This window comes from Mytilus edulis, chromosome 13 (genome assembly GCF_963676685.1).
Source record: "Mytilus edulis chromosome 13, xbMytEdul2.2, whole genome shotgun sequence".
In the NCBI taxonomy this organism is placed as follows: domain Eukaryota; kingdom Metazoa; phylum Mollusca; class Bivalvia; order Mytilida; family Mytilidae; genus Mytilus; species Mytilus edulis.
In genome coordinates, this window is record NC_092356.1 from 19,204,022 (window position 1) to 19,225,589 (window position 21,568).

Genomic DNA, 21,568 nt, shown 5'->3' on the forward strand with positions numbered 1-21,568 from the left:
GTTCGTGTTGTTCAGTCTTTAGGTGAACCATGTTGTGTTTTGTATACTGTTTTTTTTTTAGTTTTTCTGCCATGGCATTGTGAGTTTGTTTTCAGCTATGAGTTTTAATATATTTTTGATGCATTCTCCTCTCTTTATTGGTGAATATGGCAAACATAACAAGACTGAAAACGAATTAACCAATTAACTTATTATAAGGGTTTGCAAAAAAGACCATGCTTGATGAAAGATATAGTCTGTCAGTGAAAAAGAATTTTTTATACCTTTCATTGGCTAATTTTCCCCGTATACCTTGCCACGGGTTTTACCCCCAATAAAAATTCTTAAATTTGTCATGGAATTTAGTTTCAGTAAAAACAATAACATTCACACTGAGGCGGCATAGGGCAAACATCAGTCAATCAATCGAAAACACACATTGGCACCACTAAGCATTTGAGCGTCCCAAAATAGTAATTCGTTTAGTATATGACTTTAAGGTGGTGCCAAACACATTGACTAAAATTAATTTGGCTCGTTTTAATTTCATAAACTTTTGACAAAACATTTACTTTCATTGACAATTTGACAAAAATAAAAAAAATCAAGAAACTTGAACCACACTCTTTATCAGAAGAAAATCGTTGGATATAAAACAGTTGATAATCACTTATTTTGACCAATGAAAAGCTTAATATTTCCTTCACAATAGAACGTGATTAAAACATTCAGCTGATTTTTGCAGAGTTACCTCCCATTAGTTTAATGTACCACCAAAGCAGGATAGTTGCAGTAGATTTATTACATTAGATCGAATATGAACTTGACATTTTGCATGTTTTCATGCTTAATAAGGACACAATAACAATACAAATACAACACTTTTTACCACAACTGGTCTTTATGATAATATGGTTGCTGTAAAATTCCGGCAGGAAATACTATAAATAGAAAAAAATATATATTCTTATCCTGAAACCTACGTAATTGTAACTTGTACAATTATTGTTGAATCAAACATGCTTTGCCTGCCTTACATATCATATTGATCATACATGTACATTCGATTCGTAGAAATATTTCGTATAAAGTTGAAACATATATTGTATCTAAGGTTTCAAGCTTTCCGTAGAAAAATCAAAATTCCAATAAAATTAAGTTTCGTACGAATTCGACAAGCAGGCATTGGTCTTATTTTTCTTTATCAGATATCATTCTAACAAAGTTCTTTTCTTAAAGTTTCTGCCAAAAAATAAAACTGTAAGGAAAAATAATGTACCTACTTATCCTGTTGTCAGTAGAACTGTAGTAAGCATTGACAGTTGACGGAGAAGTTTCCCAACTACAAAACATGAAAAAAAATCTGTAAGTTAAATAAAATTGAGAAAGGAAAAGGGGAATGTGTCAAAACGACAACAACTCGGCCATACAGCAGACAACAGCCGTAGGCCACCAATGGGTCTTCAATGTATTGAGAAACTCCCGCACCTGTAGGCGTCCTTCAGCTGGCCCCTTAAAAATATGTATACTAGTACAGTGATAATGGACGTCATACTAAACTCCGAATTATACACAAGAAACTAAAATTAAAAATGATACAAGACTAACAAAGGCCAGAGGCTCCTGACTTGGGACAGGCGCAACATTGCGGCGGGTTTAAACATGTTTATGAGATCTCAACCCTTCCCCCATACCTCTAGCCAATGTAGAAAAGTAAACGCATAACAATACGCATATTAAAATTCGGTTCAAGAGACGTCCGAGTCCGATGTCAGAAAATGTAACAAAAGAAAATAAATAAAATGACAATAATACATAAATAACAACAGACTACTAGCAGTTAACCGACATGCCAGCTCCAGACCTCAATTAAACTGATTAAAAGAGTATGTCTTCATCATAAGAATATCAGGCAAAATCCCTCGCGTTAGTGGTTTAGTATCATACTATCATAAAATATATGAGAAGAACATAACCCGTGTCATGTCAAATGGGAAATGGGGCCATAAGTGTATTCTGAATTACTGCAATTACATGACATAGTGGTATTTTCAATGATATTTACTTCTTTACACAATTGGCTATAATTAAACACATATTTCCGGGTAGATTTCTTGTAAATATAACAAATAAGAGGGAGTTCAGTATTATCAAAATATCCAGGAATTTGGTCTTTAACAGAACATTTACAACTCAAAACCTTTATTGACATACTTTATTTTAATAAAATGTTTTTTATGATCTTCCGGGCGATCAATTTTGGGAAACAGTTTAGAATAACAATATGCCACTATAATTTGAACGATTTCATACTTAGGACTGTAATATGAAATTGTGTTGCAATCCTCTAAAATTTTATTTAATTTATTTATAGGTAAAGAACAGAGCTTGGTTAACAGATAATGTCTGCCGTTGTTTTTTTAAATAGAAATTAGGTCCGAAATATTTGTATGGTTGGTCCGAAATTTTCTTTGATTGCGAATTTTTTCTTCGTCCATGAGAACGATTTTTACGAACAGTTTTAGAAACTATATCCAAAATGTTAACAGAATCGGTTCTTGATATATATTACCAATTCCCATGATATTATCATTAAGACCGAGAGGGTAGACTGTCTGTAATTTTTTAATCCAATTTAATTCAATAATTTACCGTGATCGTACAAACTTTGAATGAGATTCACCAGGCTGCTTATTTACTACTTCTAAAGGTTGAACTGTTAAATATTAAATAGGATGATTGTGCTTCTTAAGATGTTGATAAATAAAACTCACTTTTGATGATGGTTGTGCGCATGGGCGTATAGGATGCTATATCCTTGACAACTACCTACACCTTCTTACATTGACAGAGATATCTTGTTAACGACTAGTTATAGCTTACATTCTTTCATACAATATAGTATATTGGAAAATATTGAGCAGCTTGTCTAGATATATAATGAATTCAACCCACATCTATATGATGTGTTTATCGGTTAATGAATGGTTTTGAGGATAATTCTTATTTGATTTTTCATCTTCTGTTGTCATCTGTCGTGCGTAAACTTTTCATTATGAATTTCGTTTGCGAATTTACTTGGTTATTTTGAGGAATCTTTGCGGCAAATCGTGTATGGAAGGGTTCATTCAAGCGAAACACATTTGATTTCGATTGGACGTAAAACACGGCATGCAACCAGAGGCTATCTTTGATTCTATAGGTCAAGTTAAAAAAGTTCAATATTATAAAACTACAAGGCAAACAATTCGAAGACATGGGTGATGATTATATAACATTTGCATGTGCGCCTTTTAGACACATGCTTTTAAAACGTATTAAGAATTAAGGGAGTTACAAGTCAAACTTGTGTAATGTATTGCTTAGGGAAAACATGAGGGGCTATTATTTTATTCAGGTTAATTTAAGGAAAATTTGAAACATCCTTAATTTTAATCAGTCCTTGAATGGTTAACACTTCTCATCCTCACCATACAACGTGTACCATTACACCATACATCACACGGCATTAACGACATTCACTATTCCCCTTTATTCATTCCTACTTGAATCATACGCGAAGTCGCACTATTATAAAATGTCCACAATGCAATGTGTTTGAGAGGAATTGTTAATTTCAATAGATATCTGTTAGTAAAGTGATAAAATAAAAAAAAACCAACACAACAAAAACGCCTCATACACTGTGCTAAATTCATTATTCATGCCACACCCGTCGAACATCATCCGAATACACATTTTCACAACACACGTTTTTTTTTATTCGAAAGTTTAAAGACTGAACATACATCATGCATCACACAGGAAATTGCAATATAGTTACCCAAGGCGAAATACTTTTGATCGAAGCTTGATCAAGTTCTCTTTAACAGCCGTGTTTAATAATCCTAATATATTGTCAAAGTAAAAATTAGGATCAATGCTAACCTGAAATAAAAATTGAAATTATATATTTGAATGTCTGGATGGGGTTTACAGAATAGAGACAAATAGACCAAGTATACGAGAAAAAAAAATGACAATGAATAAAGAAAAATAGCAAAAACATAAAGAATAGAGAATAATCGGGCACTAGAAGAAAAAAAAAAGATTTTGTTGTGGACACAATTCAATTTTGAAAAAATGTTGTATCCTCGTGTTTAATGTCAGTTAACAGCTTCAAAACAAAACTAAAACAAATAACAGCTCAGGGCTCAAAGGTTTTATTGTTTCGAGCATGTACACGTCATACACTTTTCATTTGATGTAAAAGGGGATTAGCTGCAAGATATAAACAAAAAAGAGTTTTTTGTTCAATCATTAATGGAAGTGAAAGAGTCGGAACAATAAGTCGCTTTTACAATGTAACAACCAGTTTTGTTCAATTTTGTAAAAATAAGCTAAGAAATTGGCCATCTTCTTATTTTATAATCGCCAATAAATTTTCACTTGCAAGTAAAAATTTCGACTTCATTAAATCTGTATTAATGTGACCTTCAATTCAACCCCTTAGCTAGAGATGGGTTACGTATGAATTATTTGTGTTTAGATATTTAAAGGAACACAACATCAACATTAAAAGTGAAACAAAGGCAAGCCATTTGATTGACCGATTCCATCCACAAAAACTCATTCTTATACAAGTAAACACGACGATTAATATATATTTTAAACTTATTTTATGAAATCAATCAGACCTATACAAATCAAATAGTACGAGTTTGCTATCTATAGCTATGTATGTCTATATTTATGTTTATATCAATCAAGTTATATGACTGTCAGCAGTCTTCAAGGGTCACCTCGATGGTCAATTGAGTGGCGTCTACACTTAAATAATCACAAAACAATGATACATGCCTCATTTTAAAATGTTTACTATTTACACATTTTACAATTTGGAAAATTGTTTAGTATGTTATGAATCAAATATGAGAATTCAAGTCAAATTGGTGAACATAAATTTGACAGCTAATGTCCCTTTAAGAAAAAAATCATTCAATTGAACAATAAACGAAAACGGGAAGGAAAAAATCAGAAAAGAGAAATGACAATATGGGGCTCTGAGATGTATCATATATGGCAAGTCGTTTTTGTCAAAACTTGTAAGTATGTTTGAGCAAGTACTTCTGTTCGAGACAAAAATATGCACAGAGAAATAAAAAATTAGGTCAGAATATATTCATGATTTTTTATGATTTACATGCATGTAACCTACAATATGAACGTTTTAATAGTTTTAAAGTAACTAATTTTACGATAATTATACATTTTCGTAGCGCCTGTCCAACAACTCGCCATCCAAGATATCTTCATCGTATCCTATTTTGACGTCCATAAATTCAATCTGAAAAAGATTAATAATTTACAGACTTCGTTGTCCTACATTGATATTTTTAACAAATACAATATATTAAACTATGATTATTGATAACTATGTAAAACGTTTTCTCAATACTGGAAACAAATTGGGGAATCTGACTGCTACTTAGGAAGCTATGCTCTACTCAAACTCTATTAGGAGTAGATTACCTTAGCTGTATTTGACAAAACTTTTAGGAAATTTGGTTTTCAATGTTCTTCAACTTCGTACTTTATTTGGCCTTTTTATTTTCTTTGGATTCGAGCGTCACTGATGAGTCTTTTGTAGACGAAACGCGCGTCTTGTGTAAATACAAAATGTAATCCTGGTATCTATGATGAGTTTATATTCAATAATCAAATTTCGACAATAGTTATTTTCTATTTAATTCTTTGTTTGCAATGCCAATGACAGTCTGGGTATATTATTGAATCTAAAATTAGTTCATGATACATGTGTGTAATTGTTGAAGTATGTTGAATATATTGTAATTTTAATGGTTAACTGGGGGTTAGAAATATTGTCATTCAGAATACTTTTACCGTTAAACGGTATAACCCATGCTATCGGTTCTGAATGTCTTAAAGCTTTCAGTTTTTGTTTTGTGCTTTTAGTATTTGCACTATTGCAACTGGCCGTAACATGATTATATGTTCTGTGGAAATGCATACTAGTATGTCCATTGTCTTGTGAAATCATATACCTTTTCCTCAGCCACAGTCATTGTATCTGTATCCATCCAATCCAGCTCGTTTAATATATCATTAAACGATTCTTTTATATATTTAATCATAGAGCTCATCTAAAAAATAAATTAAAAAACTCACAAAAAAACCCACCTTACTTTTCATCGAAAATAGTCTAAAAGCGTCTTTACTCTATACAAATGTTTTGCGGTATTTTGAGTTGATGGCCAATCGTTTGCAGCCAGTCTTAAATTTTATAAATGTTTTTGTTCATTATGTAAGTGGCATATTATAAACTATAAGTCATTACTATGTTCAACTTTTCATGTCTATGGATTTCATTTATTTAATTACAAAATCCAGGCAGCTGTTATTTAATTATACTAGCTAAAATACTAGAGAGGACTCGTCTGCTGTAACTGTTATGGATTACTTGTTAATGTCTAAATGTATGTCTAGTATTAATTGTTATGGTGACTAACTGTCTCAACAAAGCATATATACCGCACATCTCCATCCTTTTTATTTATGTAAATTTTATAGTTGACCATAACCAAACATATTATAAGTACCCGTCCACGTCCACTTGTATTTTTGTCCATCTGATGAGTTAAGCCTTTTTCAACTGATTTTTATAGTTCGTTCTTATGTTGTACTGTTATATCACTGTCCCAGGTTAGGGGGAAGGTTGGGATCCCGCTAACATGTTTAACCCCGCCCCATTATTTATGCATGTGCCTGTCCAAAGTCAGGAGCCTGTAATTCTGTGGTTGTCGTTTGTTTATGTGTTACATATTTGTTTTTCTTTCAATTTTTATATAAATAAGGCCGTCAATTTTCTCGTTTGAATTGTTTTAAATTGTCTTATCGGGGCCTTTTATAGCTGACTATGCGGTATGGGCTTTGCTCATTGTTGAAGGCCGTACAGTGACCTATAGTTGTTAATGTCTGTGTCATTTTGGTCTCTTGTGGACAGTTGTCTCATTGGCAATCATACCCCATCTTCTTTTTTATATGTTTAGAATATCGCTTTAAAATCCCACATCTCAACCCTTTCCATATAACAACACTGAACATAATTATATTATCTGTAGAACTAGAGATGACTCGTCTTATGTTGTAAACATCTTAGTTATCTCTAAATAGTTTTAGAAATTGTGTGGATATTTTCTGTGGATTCATTATATAACGCGTTGGATACTAATCCTGGAGATTTCGTGAGTGCAGGTGAACCAAGAAATAAAATGTTCAACGAATAACAAATTTTTTATAGGCGTGTATGCAGACTTCGGCAAAATCACGAAACTAAATATCCACGAACATGTAAGTTTTCCTTAATCAACTAAATTGGTAACCACGAAAATAAATGAATCCAGAGTACTTAAATTGACAAATAGTTTAAGAAATTAAAGCTCCTGTTACATTTGAAAATCCTTCTGCATAGTCAGAAATATAAATCAGCGAACAGTTAGTCATGTCCTTTCATTTGATGACTTTTTGCTTAAATTTGACTTATGAGGTAAAGTTTTATGGTAATCGTGCTTTAAGAGGAGGCTTTCAATATACCTAAAAATTACGTTTTTTAATTCATAATTTTAACAAGTCTGCCTTCACACAGTATGTTTAGTTTTTTGTTATCATGCTTACCCCAACTTTTGCGTCCGGAGCAAAATTATCTTTTACAAATAGACGTCCCACTGCGAGTCCAATGTAAGATGTTACTAATGAAGAACATTTCTGCCATCTTGGTCTCGAAACTGTTCTTCCGTCTGTTAACTATAACAAAAATGTCTATTTCAATTTGATTTGGCATGTATTGGGCGAGGCGTACAAAAAGGGCGTAACTATTCATCTGTTAACATTACTTCAGACTTTGAATCAAAATACAATTATCACTGTTATATAAATCCCAGTGTAATATACCAACACTTAATGAAAGTATGGATAAAGGGGTCTTTATTTCTGTTTTCTCCAATATTAAGGCCATTTTACTCTTTTCCTACCTTTTTTGTTTGTCAATTATTCTATTCTGTATAAATTTAGAATATGTATTTATCGTATTTTAAAATATAACTGAATAAAAACTTCACAACATTTAATCAGATTCATAGGAATCGTTTTCTGCTTACACGATGTTGAACTGAAAATGTTGTAAAAATGATATAGAAATGACATAGAAATGACTTAGGAATGACGTAAAATAATTATTTACCTTCGATATCTCTAAAATTAAATCTGTAAATCTCTTAGGTAAGTTATTCAATCTATTTCGGAGAAATCTTAAGATAACATAATTTGCAACCGTTCTAAAAAACACAATATGACAAGTAAAGATGTGAATAGTGTATAGCTAGACAATATAACAATATATTTGTTGTATTTATAGTTGTATGTTGTTGACATGAGTTATCATTGAAATGGTCATAATTATAAATTAAGTGTTCATGCAAATGTGAATTTCTGAAATACTCAGGCTTTTCTACCTCAGGAATAGATTACCTTAGAAGTATTTGGCAAGTATATTAAACTAGATTTTCTTCTGTGTGTTAACTACAAAATTGTAGAAGGAAAATATGTTTTAATTGTTTTAAACCAAATTATAACGGCGATTCCGCCCTACAAAACTATACAGTCCAAACATCATCATGATCATGAACATGTTTAACTTTTAATAGTTTTCTCTAAAATATAACGGCGACTACTCCCGATAAACCAGTTGAGTGCTAACGCGTGTTAGTTGTTGTCAATCATTATATAACGTCCCTATAACGGTGACTAATTCCTTTAATGTAATGTCACACTCCGGAAATTACGCGGATCTGTCCGTTATAAGGTCGATTTTTATTTTGATGTCTGCCAAACGGCAACGGCGGCAAAGCCAAACACAGTTTTCTATGGTATTCAACCCTCCACAGGTTGAGTTTTCTGTTAAACTGTAGTTTATAACCTTTATTTGTATGTCCGATATACATATTTAAAGTCTTAGATCAGTCCCTTTGAATTTAATTGTGATTTCAAACGATTTTCAGGAGTCATATCTCACGGTCACACTCATTTTGTATGTTACATGTTAAATTAAGCATTCCGATGTTTATATGAAGGTTATTTTTATTCCTGTTTTCAACAGTTTTAAAACTGTAGAGTTGAATCACTATAAAGTGACTACTCCTCACAAATATATAGAGTGCAAACATGCATTTACAGTGTTCAGCTAGAATGTAACGGCGACTATTCCCTACAAAATTGTAGAGTGCCAACATACTTTAACTGTTGTTAACCAGAATGTAACAGCTACATTTTCTACAAAATTATATAGTGGAAGGATGTTTAAATTGTTTTCGACCAAAAATGTAACAGCGACTCCACCCTAAATATAACGTTGAGATCTCTCTATCAAACTTCAAATTAAGAGTTGTAAATAATGGTTAAAAGCACCCCATCCCTAAAAAAAATATAGAAAGAAAAGTGTTTCTCCAATACTATTGAGGGGGACCATGTTTTAAGTTTTTCCTCAAACTGTACAGTGAAAACAAATTTAAGTATTTTAAGAAAAATGTAAACACAACTGCTCCCTACAAAAACTGTAGTTGTAGTTTGCTAACATGTTTTGAGTGTTTTCCTAAAACTACAGAACAAACTGTATTTTTAAGTATTTCTTCTTATACTATTTCGATAAAACATGTTGTATGTGTTTTCCCCTAAACTGTTGGGGAAAAACATGTTTGAAGCGTTTTCCTCAACACTATAAACATGATAAAGAGAAAATATGTTTGAAGTTTTCCCCTTAAAACTGTATAGTCCAAAAGTAATGGTAAAATGTTTCCTACAAAATTTTAAAGACATGCCCCCACAAAAAGTAGAGAGTTTTGGTATTACCTTAGGGTAAATAAAAATCCTTAGAACTTCCTAAAAACACATAAGGGTACAATAATAGTTAACGTGTTTTTTACAAAACGGTAGATTTAAACAAGTTTGAAGTGTTTTCTTAAAAACTGTAGAGTACATATATGATTTTAAGCGATTACCTGGTAATGATATACACGAAAAAAATACCTTGGAGGATAGCTATCCAAAAAGTCAATAAATTGTGACGTGTAATTCATGTCATGTATAATTACAGTATCTTCATCGTTTAGGTCAATATCTACACCTTTCATGGAAAACGTCTCCCTAAGGTAACCCTCTAAACTGAAATTATGCTAAAATAAAAAAATAAAAACATGTGCAAGTATTAGTTTCAAACATTTTCCTTCACCCATCTCCAAAAAACAAACAAGCTCCATGTTTTACAAAAAACAATTATATCTTAACCTAACATTAAGCTTTGATACGAATATATATGTTAAATTGTAAGATATTTTTCATTTCGGATGAAAGTATCCGTTTATAAAAAAATCATATGTGTATTGCATCTTTACGTTTGTGTGTTTATTCCCTTAGAAATGAAGCTCGAAAAAAAAGATACATGTACGTCGGCGAGTTCTTAAAATAGTGTTTATCTTCATGTCAGAGGTCTTTTGTAGACAAAACGCGCGTCTGGCATGTACAATGGTACTCCTGGTATCGATGATGAGTTAATCGACAAGACAGCACATTGCAGAAAAAAAATGTTATTATACGAAGGAAAAGCTATTTATCGCTGTATATAAAACTATGCCGCTTTTTGAATATTTATCGGAAGTAGGTATTTTTGTCTTTTTAACTTTTTTATTTGCTCACTTTTCGAGTGTGTCTTATTTTTAAGCTAATCACAGTAGATAACTACCACGAAATGTATTACAAAAATGCAATATAAAAGAATACGTTATGCCCGATTAAAAAATCTCCTCTACGGCCAATGCAACAACAATATCCCGAAACCAAAATTACCAAATACATGGTGTAAATACAATACATTGTAGGTTATTGTCATCTTAAGGAGGAAGACCTAGGTTAGGGGAAATAACTCTTAAAATCATCAGTACGTTTGTGTCAACCATTTTCATAAATATATTTTAAGCTTCTAGGTTACATAGATTATTTTCAATCTGTTTCAGGTAAATGCTTAAAATACATTGATGAAACGTGACTTTTATAAACACATAACTGATTTAAAGAGTTATCACCCTGAACCAAGGTCTACCACCTTAATATGTTATGTCAATATCTGCAATGAGAGACATGACACATTTTCTTTAAAAAGTGATTGAATTTAATAATAGAAAAATTATATAAATGTATCAACTTACATATTCAACAAATCAATGATGTTTAAGAACAACGCTTGATTTTGTCAATTGTTATGGTCGTCCCATTTGTGAATTTGCCTTGGAGTTCGGTATTTTTGTGATACCTTTGTTTTTTTACAAATTCACTATATGTTCTGCCTTTTTCGCTCATCGAGGCCCAAAGGTCTATATGTGAGCTTATGCCATCACTTGGGGTCCGTCGTCGTCTGTCGTCGTGGTCGATCGTCGTAAACTATTTGGAAAATCTTCTTCTCTGAAACTACTGGGCCAAATACCTTCAAACGTTAACTAAATGTTCCTTAGGGTATCTAGTTTATACATTGTATCCGAATTTTTGATCCATTGACAAACAAGACCGCTATGGCTAAAATAGAACATAGTGGTCAAATGCTGTTTTTGGCTTATATCTCAAAAACTAAATCTATATTGGAGCAAATCTGACATGGGGTAAACTTGTTCAATTGGTCAGGATCTATCAGCCCATAATTTTCAGACGAATCGAACAACCAATTGTTTAGTTGCTGTCTCTAAATTGGTAGTTTTAAGGAAAATTTTGCAGTTCTTTGATATAATCTTGAATATTGTCATAGATAGATATAAACTGTAAACAGCAATAATGTTCAGCAAAGTAAGATCTACAAGTTTTCTAACATTTTAAAATCTTCTCCTCTAAAATATAGGTGAGCTATTCACGCTCTTTAGAGCATCTTGTTAAGGGTATCATCTAGCCAGAATGTTTCATTGTCATATTATTTTTGACGGGAGTGTCTTGTTGAAAGGAGGTAACAATATTATTGAATACTGTACTTTTAATGATATTCCAAATTCTGTGTTTAGGTCTCCAACTTTGAACGGATTGTATCGTTTTTCATAATCTCTTCTTTTCTCTCTAGGCGTCAGAATCTGCAAACAAAGATGTGTTGATATTTAGAGAATACGTCTGTTAATCTACAAATAGGTGTCTGTTTACCCTATCAGAACGTCCCAAAAAAAAAAAAGATATCGTATATCGGGTTATTTTCGCGATGTGTAAATTTTCGCTTATTTTTGCGGATAGAACAAAATCGCCAAATCAAATTCCGCCAATTTATAAGTGTACATGAACAGCACCAATAAGTTGGAAAGTGTTTGAACGTATTTCCTTTTATTACTTACACTTACTCCGATTGAAAATAATAATAAAAGTATGTGTTAGGTTATCCAAATATCTCACACATTAAAGTTAACAGATGTAATAGGGGAATGTTTTTAAATGTGAGAATCGTAACAAATTTATACAATCATGCCATGTGCAGTCAAAATCCTCGACATCCTCATTTGACTAATGCGGCATTCTAAAGGAAGATCGGAATGAAGTTGATGAAAGTTGACAAAAGGAAACTTAAAAATATAAAAAATCCTGGGGAAAAGATCGCGAATGGTTAATTTAATAAGTCGATCGCAATATAATTAATTGAATAACATGTGAAAAATTTGCAGTTACAGACCAAGATAAGAAATTTATTTTTGTAATGCCCGCGTCACACTGTCCCGATTCTTATATACGATGGACACCCGAATGCGAAAATTGTAAGTTCGTACGAAGTTTGTCCCGATCTCGTTAAAATACCAAAAAGTGACCGAAGCAAATACGATGAATAAAGAAGTCTATACGATGGTGCCGAAATTATATACGATAGCAAAAGATGGACATACGAAGGTTAACCGAAGACGGGTATTTAAGCTTCATATCTCAGCTGAAGCCTACACGATGGATCACGAAGGCTACCCGATGGATTACGAAGGCTACACGATGGATTACGATGATGGCGCGATGGCCATACGATGTCTAAAAGACGTCGTATACAGCTAACGATGCATTTGAATTATATGCCGAAGGCATCACGCGTTTTAAATTGTTTGATCAATATTGAATATATATTATATTGTACATTTAATTTCTGGTTTAATCATAAGACCGCAGACCGTGGGCTTGAAGGGTAAAACTTGACATATAGAAAACAAAATGGTTATGGACACTCTAGAACCAAAATGCTCAAAACTTGGTATGGTGTTACTCGTTAAGAATATCTTAAGCGCTATTGACTTTAAAGTTCAAAGGTCAAGGTCACAGTCACTGTGGCAGTTGTAATACAAGGCAATATCACCCTTGTGGACACTCTAAAACCAATATGCTTCAAAAGATTTTAACCACATTTGGTATATTGTTCCTCCTTGTAATGATCTGACATTTTTTACATTCAAAGCCAACGGTCAAGGTCATGCAGATGGACTTGTTTTTTCTCCTTGAAATAGAATAATACACAGGAAATTGGTTGCTCATTTTTTTACCTGCTGGTTCTAAAGACAATATTAAAGGTATTTCCAGTTCCTGAATGTTTTGGTTGATTTCTAAAAAAATAGTTTATGTATCAAATATGCATATTCAATTTACCATTTTCTGAATGTGTCATATATAAATATAGTGTCCATATTTGTCCCCAATATGTTTCATACGAGGGGATGCCACGCTCGGCATTGCCTTGTTTGAACTGTAAAATGTGTACACTAGTCTGAATAATCACCCATAATTATGCCCATGTTTACTGGTCTATCTTAAAGGTAAGGTAATGGGTACGTTGATCTCTTTTATTCAAAAAGAGCTCTTTCCAGGAGAATATCAAAATAATATAGACAAAAGGAAGGATGTGGGGAAAGCAAAAAATGCGGCAAAATATGACATATAGAAAAAAAATGGTTATGGAGTAAACATTCGTGTGACAACAACTCAGACGATACATAAAAAATCAGAATAATGAAGAAAAAGTTGGTTTCCCTTTATACGTGTACCTGCAGTGTTGGTGTACGAGGCGCGTTTATTATTTTCATTATGTTACTTGATATGAAAAATTGACAAAAAATAATATTTTACTTGTAAAAGTAAATCCTGAGCCTGTAATAGCTGCTCTTCTTATTCAATTTGAATTAATAGAAACAACGCTGTCGCCTTTCTTGTTCTCATAGAATCATATGATATGAGCTCCATGTTTTGCTTTCTTAACTGTCGTATTAGACTGACCAGTGCATATCGCGCATGGCACTTTAAATGTGTTTTAGCGCGAAAATTAACTTACGTTTAGCTGGATTTATTACCGTCGTAGTTCCATCTTGTCGCCTTCGTACTTTTATTCGGTGGCAACACGACGGGATCGATATTACGAGGTCTTCACGAAGTCGTGTTGCCATCGTAAGACCTTCAGGTAGCTTCGTGATTCATTCGTGTAGACATTGTAATAGCTACGAATAGCCCGATCTGGATAAGATCAGTCACGATTTTGAAAATTTCCATTATCGTGTTGCCATCGGCGTAAAAATCAGGATAGTGTGACGCGGGCATTATAACGGAATCTCAAACTTTCAGTTAGATTCTGTACTTGGTTATTGCCCGCGTCACACTGTCCCGATATTTACGCCGATGGCTACACGATTATGGAAATTTTTTAAATCGGGACTGATCGTATCCAAATCGGGCTATTCATAGTGCCATCTTTAACCATCGTAGAACCATCGGCATCTTTTTCTAGCCTTCGGGGACAACTTCGGGAAGGGTTCTAAATTTTTAACATGTTAAAAAATCCCCGAAGGTGCGTCCGATGTTGAGGGTTCGTATTGAGTTCGTATCACCATCCTCACCATCGTAATGTCACCGGGAATGCATCTTTGAACATCGTATTGCATTCGTGTTTCCATCGTTTCCATCGGGCAGTTTTGACATTACGATGTCTACACGAATGAATCACGAAGCTACCCGAAGGTCTTACGTTGGCAACACGACTGAAGACCTCGTTATCCCGTCGTGTTGCCATCGAATAAAAGTACGAAGGTGACAAGATGGAACTACGACGGCAATAAATCCAGCTAAATGTAAGTTAATTTTTGCGCTAAAGTGTAAAGTGCCATGCGCGATATGCACTGGTCAGTCTAATACGACAGTTAAGAAAGACGTTCACAAAACATGGAGCTCATATTATATGATTCTATGAGAACAAGAAGAGCAGCTATTACAGGCTCAGGATTTACTTTTACAAGTAAAATATTATTTTTGTCAATTTTTCATATCAAGTAACATAATGAAAATCATAAACGCGCCTCGTACACCAACACTGCAGGTACACGTATATAGGGAAACCAACTTTTTCTTCATTATACTGATTTTTTATGTATCGTCTGAGTTGTTGTCACACGAATGTTTACTCCGGGATCCATAACCATTTTGTTTTCTATATGTCATAATTTGCCGCATTTGTTGCTTTCCCCACATCCTTCCTTTTGTCTATATTATTATGATATTCTCCTGGAAAGAGCTCTTTTTGAATAAAAGGGATCAACGAACCCATTACCTTACCTTTAAGATAGATCAGTAAACATGGGCATAATTATGGGTGATTATTCAGACTAGTGCACACATTTTACAGTTCAAACAAGGCAATGTCGAGCGTGGCATCCCCTCGTATGTAACATATTGGGGACAAATATGGACACTATATTTGTATATGACACATTCAGAAAATGGTAAATTGAATATGCATATTTGATACATAAACTATTTTTTAAGAAATCAACCAAAAAATTCAGTAACTGGAAATACCTTTAATATTGTCTTTAGAACCAGCAGGTAAAAAAATGAGCAACCAATTTCCTGTGTATTATGATATTTCAAGGAGAAAAACAAGTCCATCTGCATGACATTGACCTTTGGCCTTGAACGTAAAAAATGTCAGATCAGTACAAGAAGGAACAATATATCAAATGTGGTTAAAATCTTTTGAAGCATATTGGTTTTAAAGTGTCCACAAGGGTGATATTGCCTTGTATTACAACTGCCACTGTGACCTTGACCTTTGAACTTTAAAGTCAATAGCGCTTAAGATATTCTTAACGAGTAACACCATACCAAGTTTTAAGCATTTTGGTTCTAGAGTGTCCATAACAATTTTATCTACACGCAACTTACATGTAGTAGGCGAGGGGATAATAAACTAAGTTTTATAAGAATTAGACAAAAAGATCGATTTCCCGCCATGCATGGCAGACTTGTAAAGAAACGATATGTTGTCGAAATTCTGTTCGTATCATAAAAAAGTTCAAAACATGTAGAACGCATTTTTAGATCGTTTGTATACTTGTATTATGTACATACATGTATTTTACCTTTATTTATCCTCTCCCTCTCCCTGATTTTGGTGGCATTATATGCAGAGACTTAGAGTCAAGTTTTACCCTTCAAGCCCACGGTCTTCCGTCTTATGATTAAACCAGAAATGAAATGTACGATATAATATATATTCAATATTGATCAAACAATTTAAAACGCGTGATGCCTTCGGCATATAATTTAAATGCATCGTAAGCTGTACACGACGTCTTTTAGACATCGTATGGCCATCGCGCCATCATCGTAATTCATCGTGTAACCTTCGTAATCCATCGTGTAGCCTTCGTGATCCATCGTGTAGGCTTCGGCTGAGATATGAAGCTTAAATACCCGTCTTCGATTAACCTTCGTATGTCCATCTTTTGCTATCGTATATAATTTCGGCACCATCGTATAGACTTCGTTAATCATCGTACTTGCTTCGGTCACTTTTTGGTATTTTAACGAGATCGGGACCAACTTCGTACGAACTTACAATTTTTTTTTTTCCATCGTAGATAAAAATCGGGACAGTGTGTCGCGGGCATATAAAAAATCAGAACAGCACAAAAAACCTACGATAATAAAGGAGAGGGAAGCACATGAGGAATCAAAGTAAACATCTATCATTTTATATGTTAGTGTTTGTCAAATTAATGTCAGTTTTGCAGGACCAGTAGATTTTGAGCCGGACCAGTAGATTTTTCAGTCCACTTGTCCGTCTGACCAGTACACAAAAAGTTTAAATTAGATCCCTGCTTATGGCCAATATACTTTTCATCTGTCAAATATCTAACTAAAACTGAAGTTTGATAATTTTCATCTTCCAATAAATAACGTACACATATCGTCAAGCATTGATAACTTAGCGTCTAGGTTTGAGCGTTCCGGATGAAAATAAAATCCGAGAAAAAGGCTTGAACATGTAACGTAAAAAACTTGTAAAGTGCTAATTTCATTTATCTGCAGTGTCCTTGAAGAAACAAAAAGATGAAATTCAGTCATTAGCAATTTCGTTTTAATTATTATTGCACCATTTCAAAAAAATATAACAATCTAAGAAACTGCAGTATATTTTACCTTGGAAAGACCTATTTCAAAATCAATCATATCTGATACATCTTGTCGTACGTCATCAGTATGTAAGCCAATCAGAGTACAGAATGTAGTGATAACTTTTGTTAGACCTCGTATAACAATGTCATCTTTTCCTTTGCTGTAGTAATCTCTACTCGGAAGGAGTAAACTGACTTGGTCCATCTATAATAAAAATTCATAGAACTATTGGAAGATTTTGAAGTCACATCAATCAAGGGTTTTAAAGTAAAAGCACACAAAACGGAAATATAACTGAATAATAAAGAAGCAAAAACAAGTAACAGAATATACCAAAAGCAGAAAAGTGATTGATAAAATGAATGGAGAAAAACGATAAACGACGAGAAAAAAAACAAACGTCCCCTATGGGCTTCCGTACATAACAAACTAAAGACGGATTGATTTCACGTGCTCTGACAGGATGACCAATAATCTAGAATAAGACAATAAAACCAGCATGTACAGTGAAAAACAGATTATTTTCGATATTCAATTGAACCTATACGGCAACAGAATTTTTCCTATCAAAATTGGCTTTAGAAAATGTGTATCCAAATTTTTTTTCGGTAAATAAAGGTTAACCACGAAATAGTGCATTACTACAAAAAAAAAAATTATTGATAATATTGCATGATTTTTGAATACTTACATAAATGATATTCCTATTGCTTTGTTTATAATCCTGGTATACGTACATACTAATGAGTGGACTATTATAATATCGCATTAGTCTCCCTAATAGTTCATTTAGGCTATAATCATCAAATGTTAGTCTACCGCCTGTAGAATTTCCAAGAACAGGCCAACCACCGAGTTCTTCCAACACAGGAAATAAAACTGAGATGTCCCGTTTATCTATTAAGTCTGAAATAAACAAAAGTATGTGTAGCAATTGACCTTCTGAAATATTTTTTAATGATTTTTTATCATGGCTAGTCGCAAAACCAAACTCTCTCTCTCTAAACACCTAACGAGGAGACGAAAAGAATTTCTACATGTATTCATACACAACTGATTTTGATACTCCTACCTGTATTCATGAAAGACTGTTACTGGTATTCATATCAATATCTTTACAAGACTGGTCTTAATATTCCTATCTGTATTCATACACGACATGTATTCATACAAGACTAGTATTGATATCCCTACCTGTATTCAAACAAATATAGTATTACGATTCCTACCTGTATTCAAACAGAACTGGTATTGATATTCCTACCTGTGTGATCCTGTATTCATACACGACTGGTATTCATATATCTTCCTGTTTTCATACAAGACTAGTATTACTATTCCTTCCTGTATTCATACAAGACTGATATTGATATTCCTACCTTTGTTCATACAAGACTGTATTGATATTCCTACCTGTATTCCACAAGATTGGTATTGCTATTTCTACCTATATTCATATAAGACTGGTATTGCTATTCCTTCCTGTATTCATACAAGACTGGTATTGCTTTTTGTACCTGTATTCATACAAAACTGGTATTGTTATTCCTACCTGTATTCTACAAGACTGGTATTGCTATTCCAGCCTGTATTCTACAAGACTGGTATTGATATTCCTACCTATATTCATATAAGACTGGTATAACTATTCCTTCCTGTATTCATACAAGACTGGTATTGCTTTTTGTACCTGTATTCATACAAAACTGGTATTGTTATTCCTACCTGTATTCTACAAGACTGGTATTGATATTCCAACATGTATTCATATATATATACGAGACTAGTCTTGCTATCCCTACCTGTAGTCATACAAGACTGGTATAACTATTCCTTCCTGTATTCACACAAGACTGGTATTGCTATTTCTACCTGTATTCATATGAGACTGGTATTGCTATTTCTACCTGTATTCATACAAGACTGGTATTGCTATTTCTACCTGTATTCATACAAGACAGGTATAACTATTCCTACATGTACCTGTAGTCATACAAGACTGGTATAACTATTCCTACCTGTAGTCATACAAGACTGGTATAACTATTCCTACCTGTAGTCATACAAGACTGGTATTGCTATTTCTACTTGTATTCATATGAGACTGGTATTGCTATTTCTACCTGTATTCATACAAGACTGGTATTGCTATTTCTACCTGTATTCATACAAGACAGGTATAACTATTCCTACATGTACCTGTAGTCATACAAGACTGGTATAAATATTCCTACCTGTAGTCATACAAGACTGGTATAACTATTCCTACCTGCAGTCATACAAGACTGGTATTGCTATTTCTACTTGTATTCATATGAGACTGGTATTGCTATTTCTACTTGTATTCATATGAGACTGGTATTGATATTCCTACCTGTATTCATACAAGACTGGTATTGATATTCCTACCTGTATTCATACAAGACTGGTATTGATATTCCTACCTGTATTCATACAAGACTGGTATTGCTATTTCTACTTGTATTCATATGAGACTGGTATTGCTATTTCTACCTGTATTCATACAAGACTGGTATTGATATTCCTACCTGTATTCATACAAGACTGGTATTGATATTCCTACCTGTGTTCATACAAGACTGGTATTGATATTCCTACCTGTATTCATACAAGACTGGTATTGCTATTTCTACTTGTATTCATATGAGACTGGTATTGCTATTTCTACCTGTATTCATACAAGACTGGTATTGATATTCCTTCCTGTATTCATACAAGACTGGTATTACTATTCCTTCCTGTATTCATACAAGACTGGTATTGCTATTTCTTCCTGTATTCAAATACAAGACTGGTATTGATATTCCTACCTGTATTCATACAAGACTGGTATTGATATTCCTACCTGTGTTCATACAAGACTGGTATTGATATTCCTACCTGTATTCATACAAAACTGGTATTACTATTCCTTCCTGTATTCATACAAGACTGGTATTGCTATTTCTTCCTGTATTCAAATACAAGACTGGTATTGATATTCCTACCTGTATTCATACAAGACTGGTATTGATATTCCTACCTGTGTTCATACAAGACTGGTATTGATATTCCTACCTGTATTCATACAAGACTGGTATTGCTATTTCTACTTGTATTCATATGAGACTGGTATTGCTATTTCTACCTGTATTCATACAAGACTGGTATTGATATTCCTACCTGTATTCATACAAAACTGGTATTACTATTCCTTCCTGTATTCATACAAGACTGGTATTGCTATTTCTACTTGTATTCATATGAGACTGGTATTGCTATTTCTACCTGTATTCATACAAGACTGGTATTGATATTCCTACCTGTATTCATACAAAACTGGTATTACTATTCCTTCCTGTATTCATACAAGACTGGTATTGCTATTTCTACTTGTATTCATATGAGACTGGTATTGCTATTTCTACATGTATTCATACAAGACTGGTATTGCTATTTCTACCTGTATTCATAAAAGACAGGTATAACTATTCCTACATGTACCTGTAGTCATACAAGACTGGTATAACTATTCCTACCTGTAGTCATACAAGACTGGTATAACTATTCCTACCTGTAGTCATACAAGACTGGTATTGCTATTACTACTTGTATTCATATGAGACTGGTATTGCTATTTCTACTTGTATTCATATGAGACTGGTATTGATATTCCTACCTGTATTCATACAAGACTGGTATTGATATTCCTACCTGTATTCATACAAGACTGGTATTGATATTCCTACCTGTATTCATACAAGACTGGTATTGCTATTTCTACTTGTATTCATATGAGACTGGTATTGCTATTTCTACCTGTATTCATACAAGACTGGTATTGATATTCCTACCTGTATTCATACAAGACTGGTATTGATATTCCTACCTGTGTTCATACAAGACTGGTATTGATATTCCTACCTGTATTCATACAAGACTGGTATTGCTATTTCTACTTGTATTCATATGAGACTGGTATTGCTATTTCTACCTGTATTCATACAAGACTGGTATTGATATTCCTACCTGTATTCATACAAGACTGGTATTGATATTCCTACCTGTATTCATACAAGACTGGTATTGATATTCCTACCTGTAT

At 33.3% G+C, this 21,568-nt stretch overlaps 1 protein-coding gene across 1 annotated transcript in view; it reads right to left on the reverse strand.

Moving 5' to 3' along the window:
- LOC139500001 (membrane metallo-endopeptidase-like 1) overlaps nucleotides 1-21,568 on the reverse strand; it is a 43,896-nt gene that overhangs the window by 5,462 nt on the left and 16,866 nt on the right. Inside the window, exons 6-16 of the mRNA XM_071288689.1 lie at nucleotides 18,155-18,369; nucleotides 17,488-17,667; nucleotides 12,042-12,137; nucleotides 10,060-10,205; nucleotides 8,219-8,312; nucleotides 7,654-7,782; nucleotides 6,024-6,122; nucleotides 5,228-5,305; nucleotides 3,803-3,906; nucleotides 1,263-1,321; nucleotides 869-920 (exon numbers count right to left, since the gene is read on the reverse strand). Of these exons, the coding sequence (XP_071144790.1) occupies nucleotides 869-920; nucleotides 1,263-1,321; nucleotides 3,803-3,906; nucleotides 5,228-5,305; nucleotides 6,024-6,122; nucleotides 7,654-7,782; nucleotides 8,219-8,312; nucleotides 10,060-10,205; nucleotides 12,042-12,137; nucleotides 17,488-17,667; nucleotides 18,155-18,369 (1,252 nt within the window). The remainder of the gene's footprint in view (nucleotides 1-868; nucleotides 921-1,262; nucleotides 1,322-3,802; nucleotides 3,907-5,227; nucleotides 5,306-6,023; nucleotides 6,123-7,653; nucleotides 7,783-8,218; nucleotides 8,313-10,059; nucleotides 10,206-12,041; nucleotides 12,138-17,487; nucleotides 17,668-18,154; nucleotides 18,370-21,568) is intronic.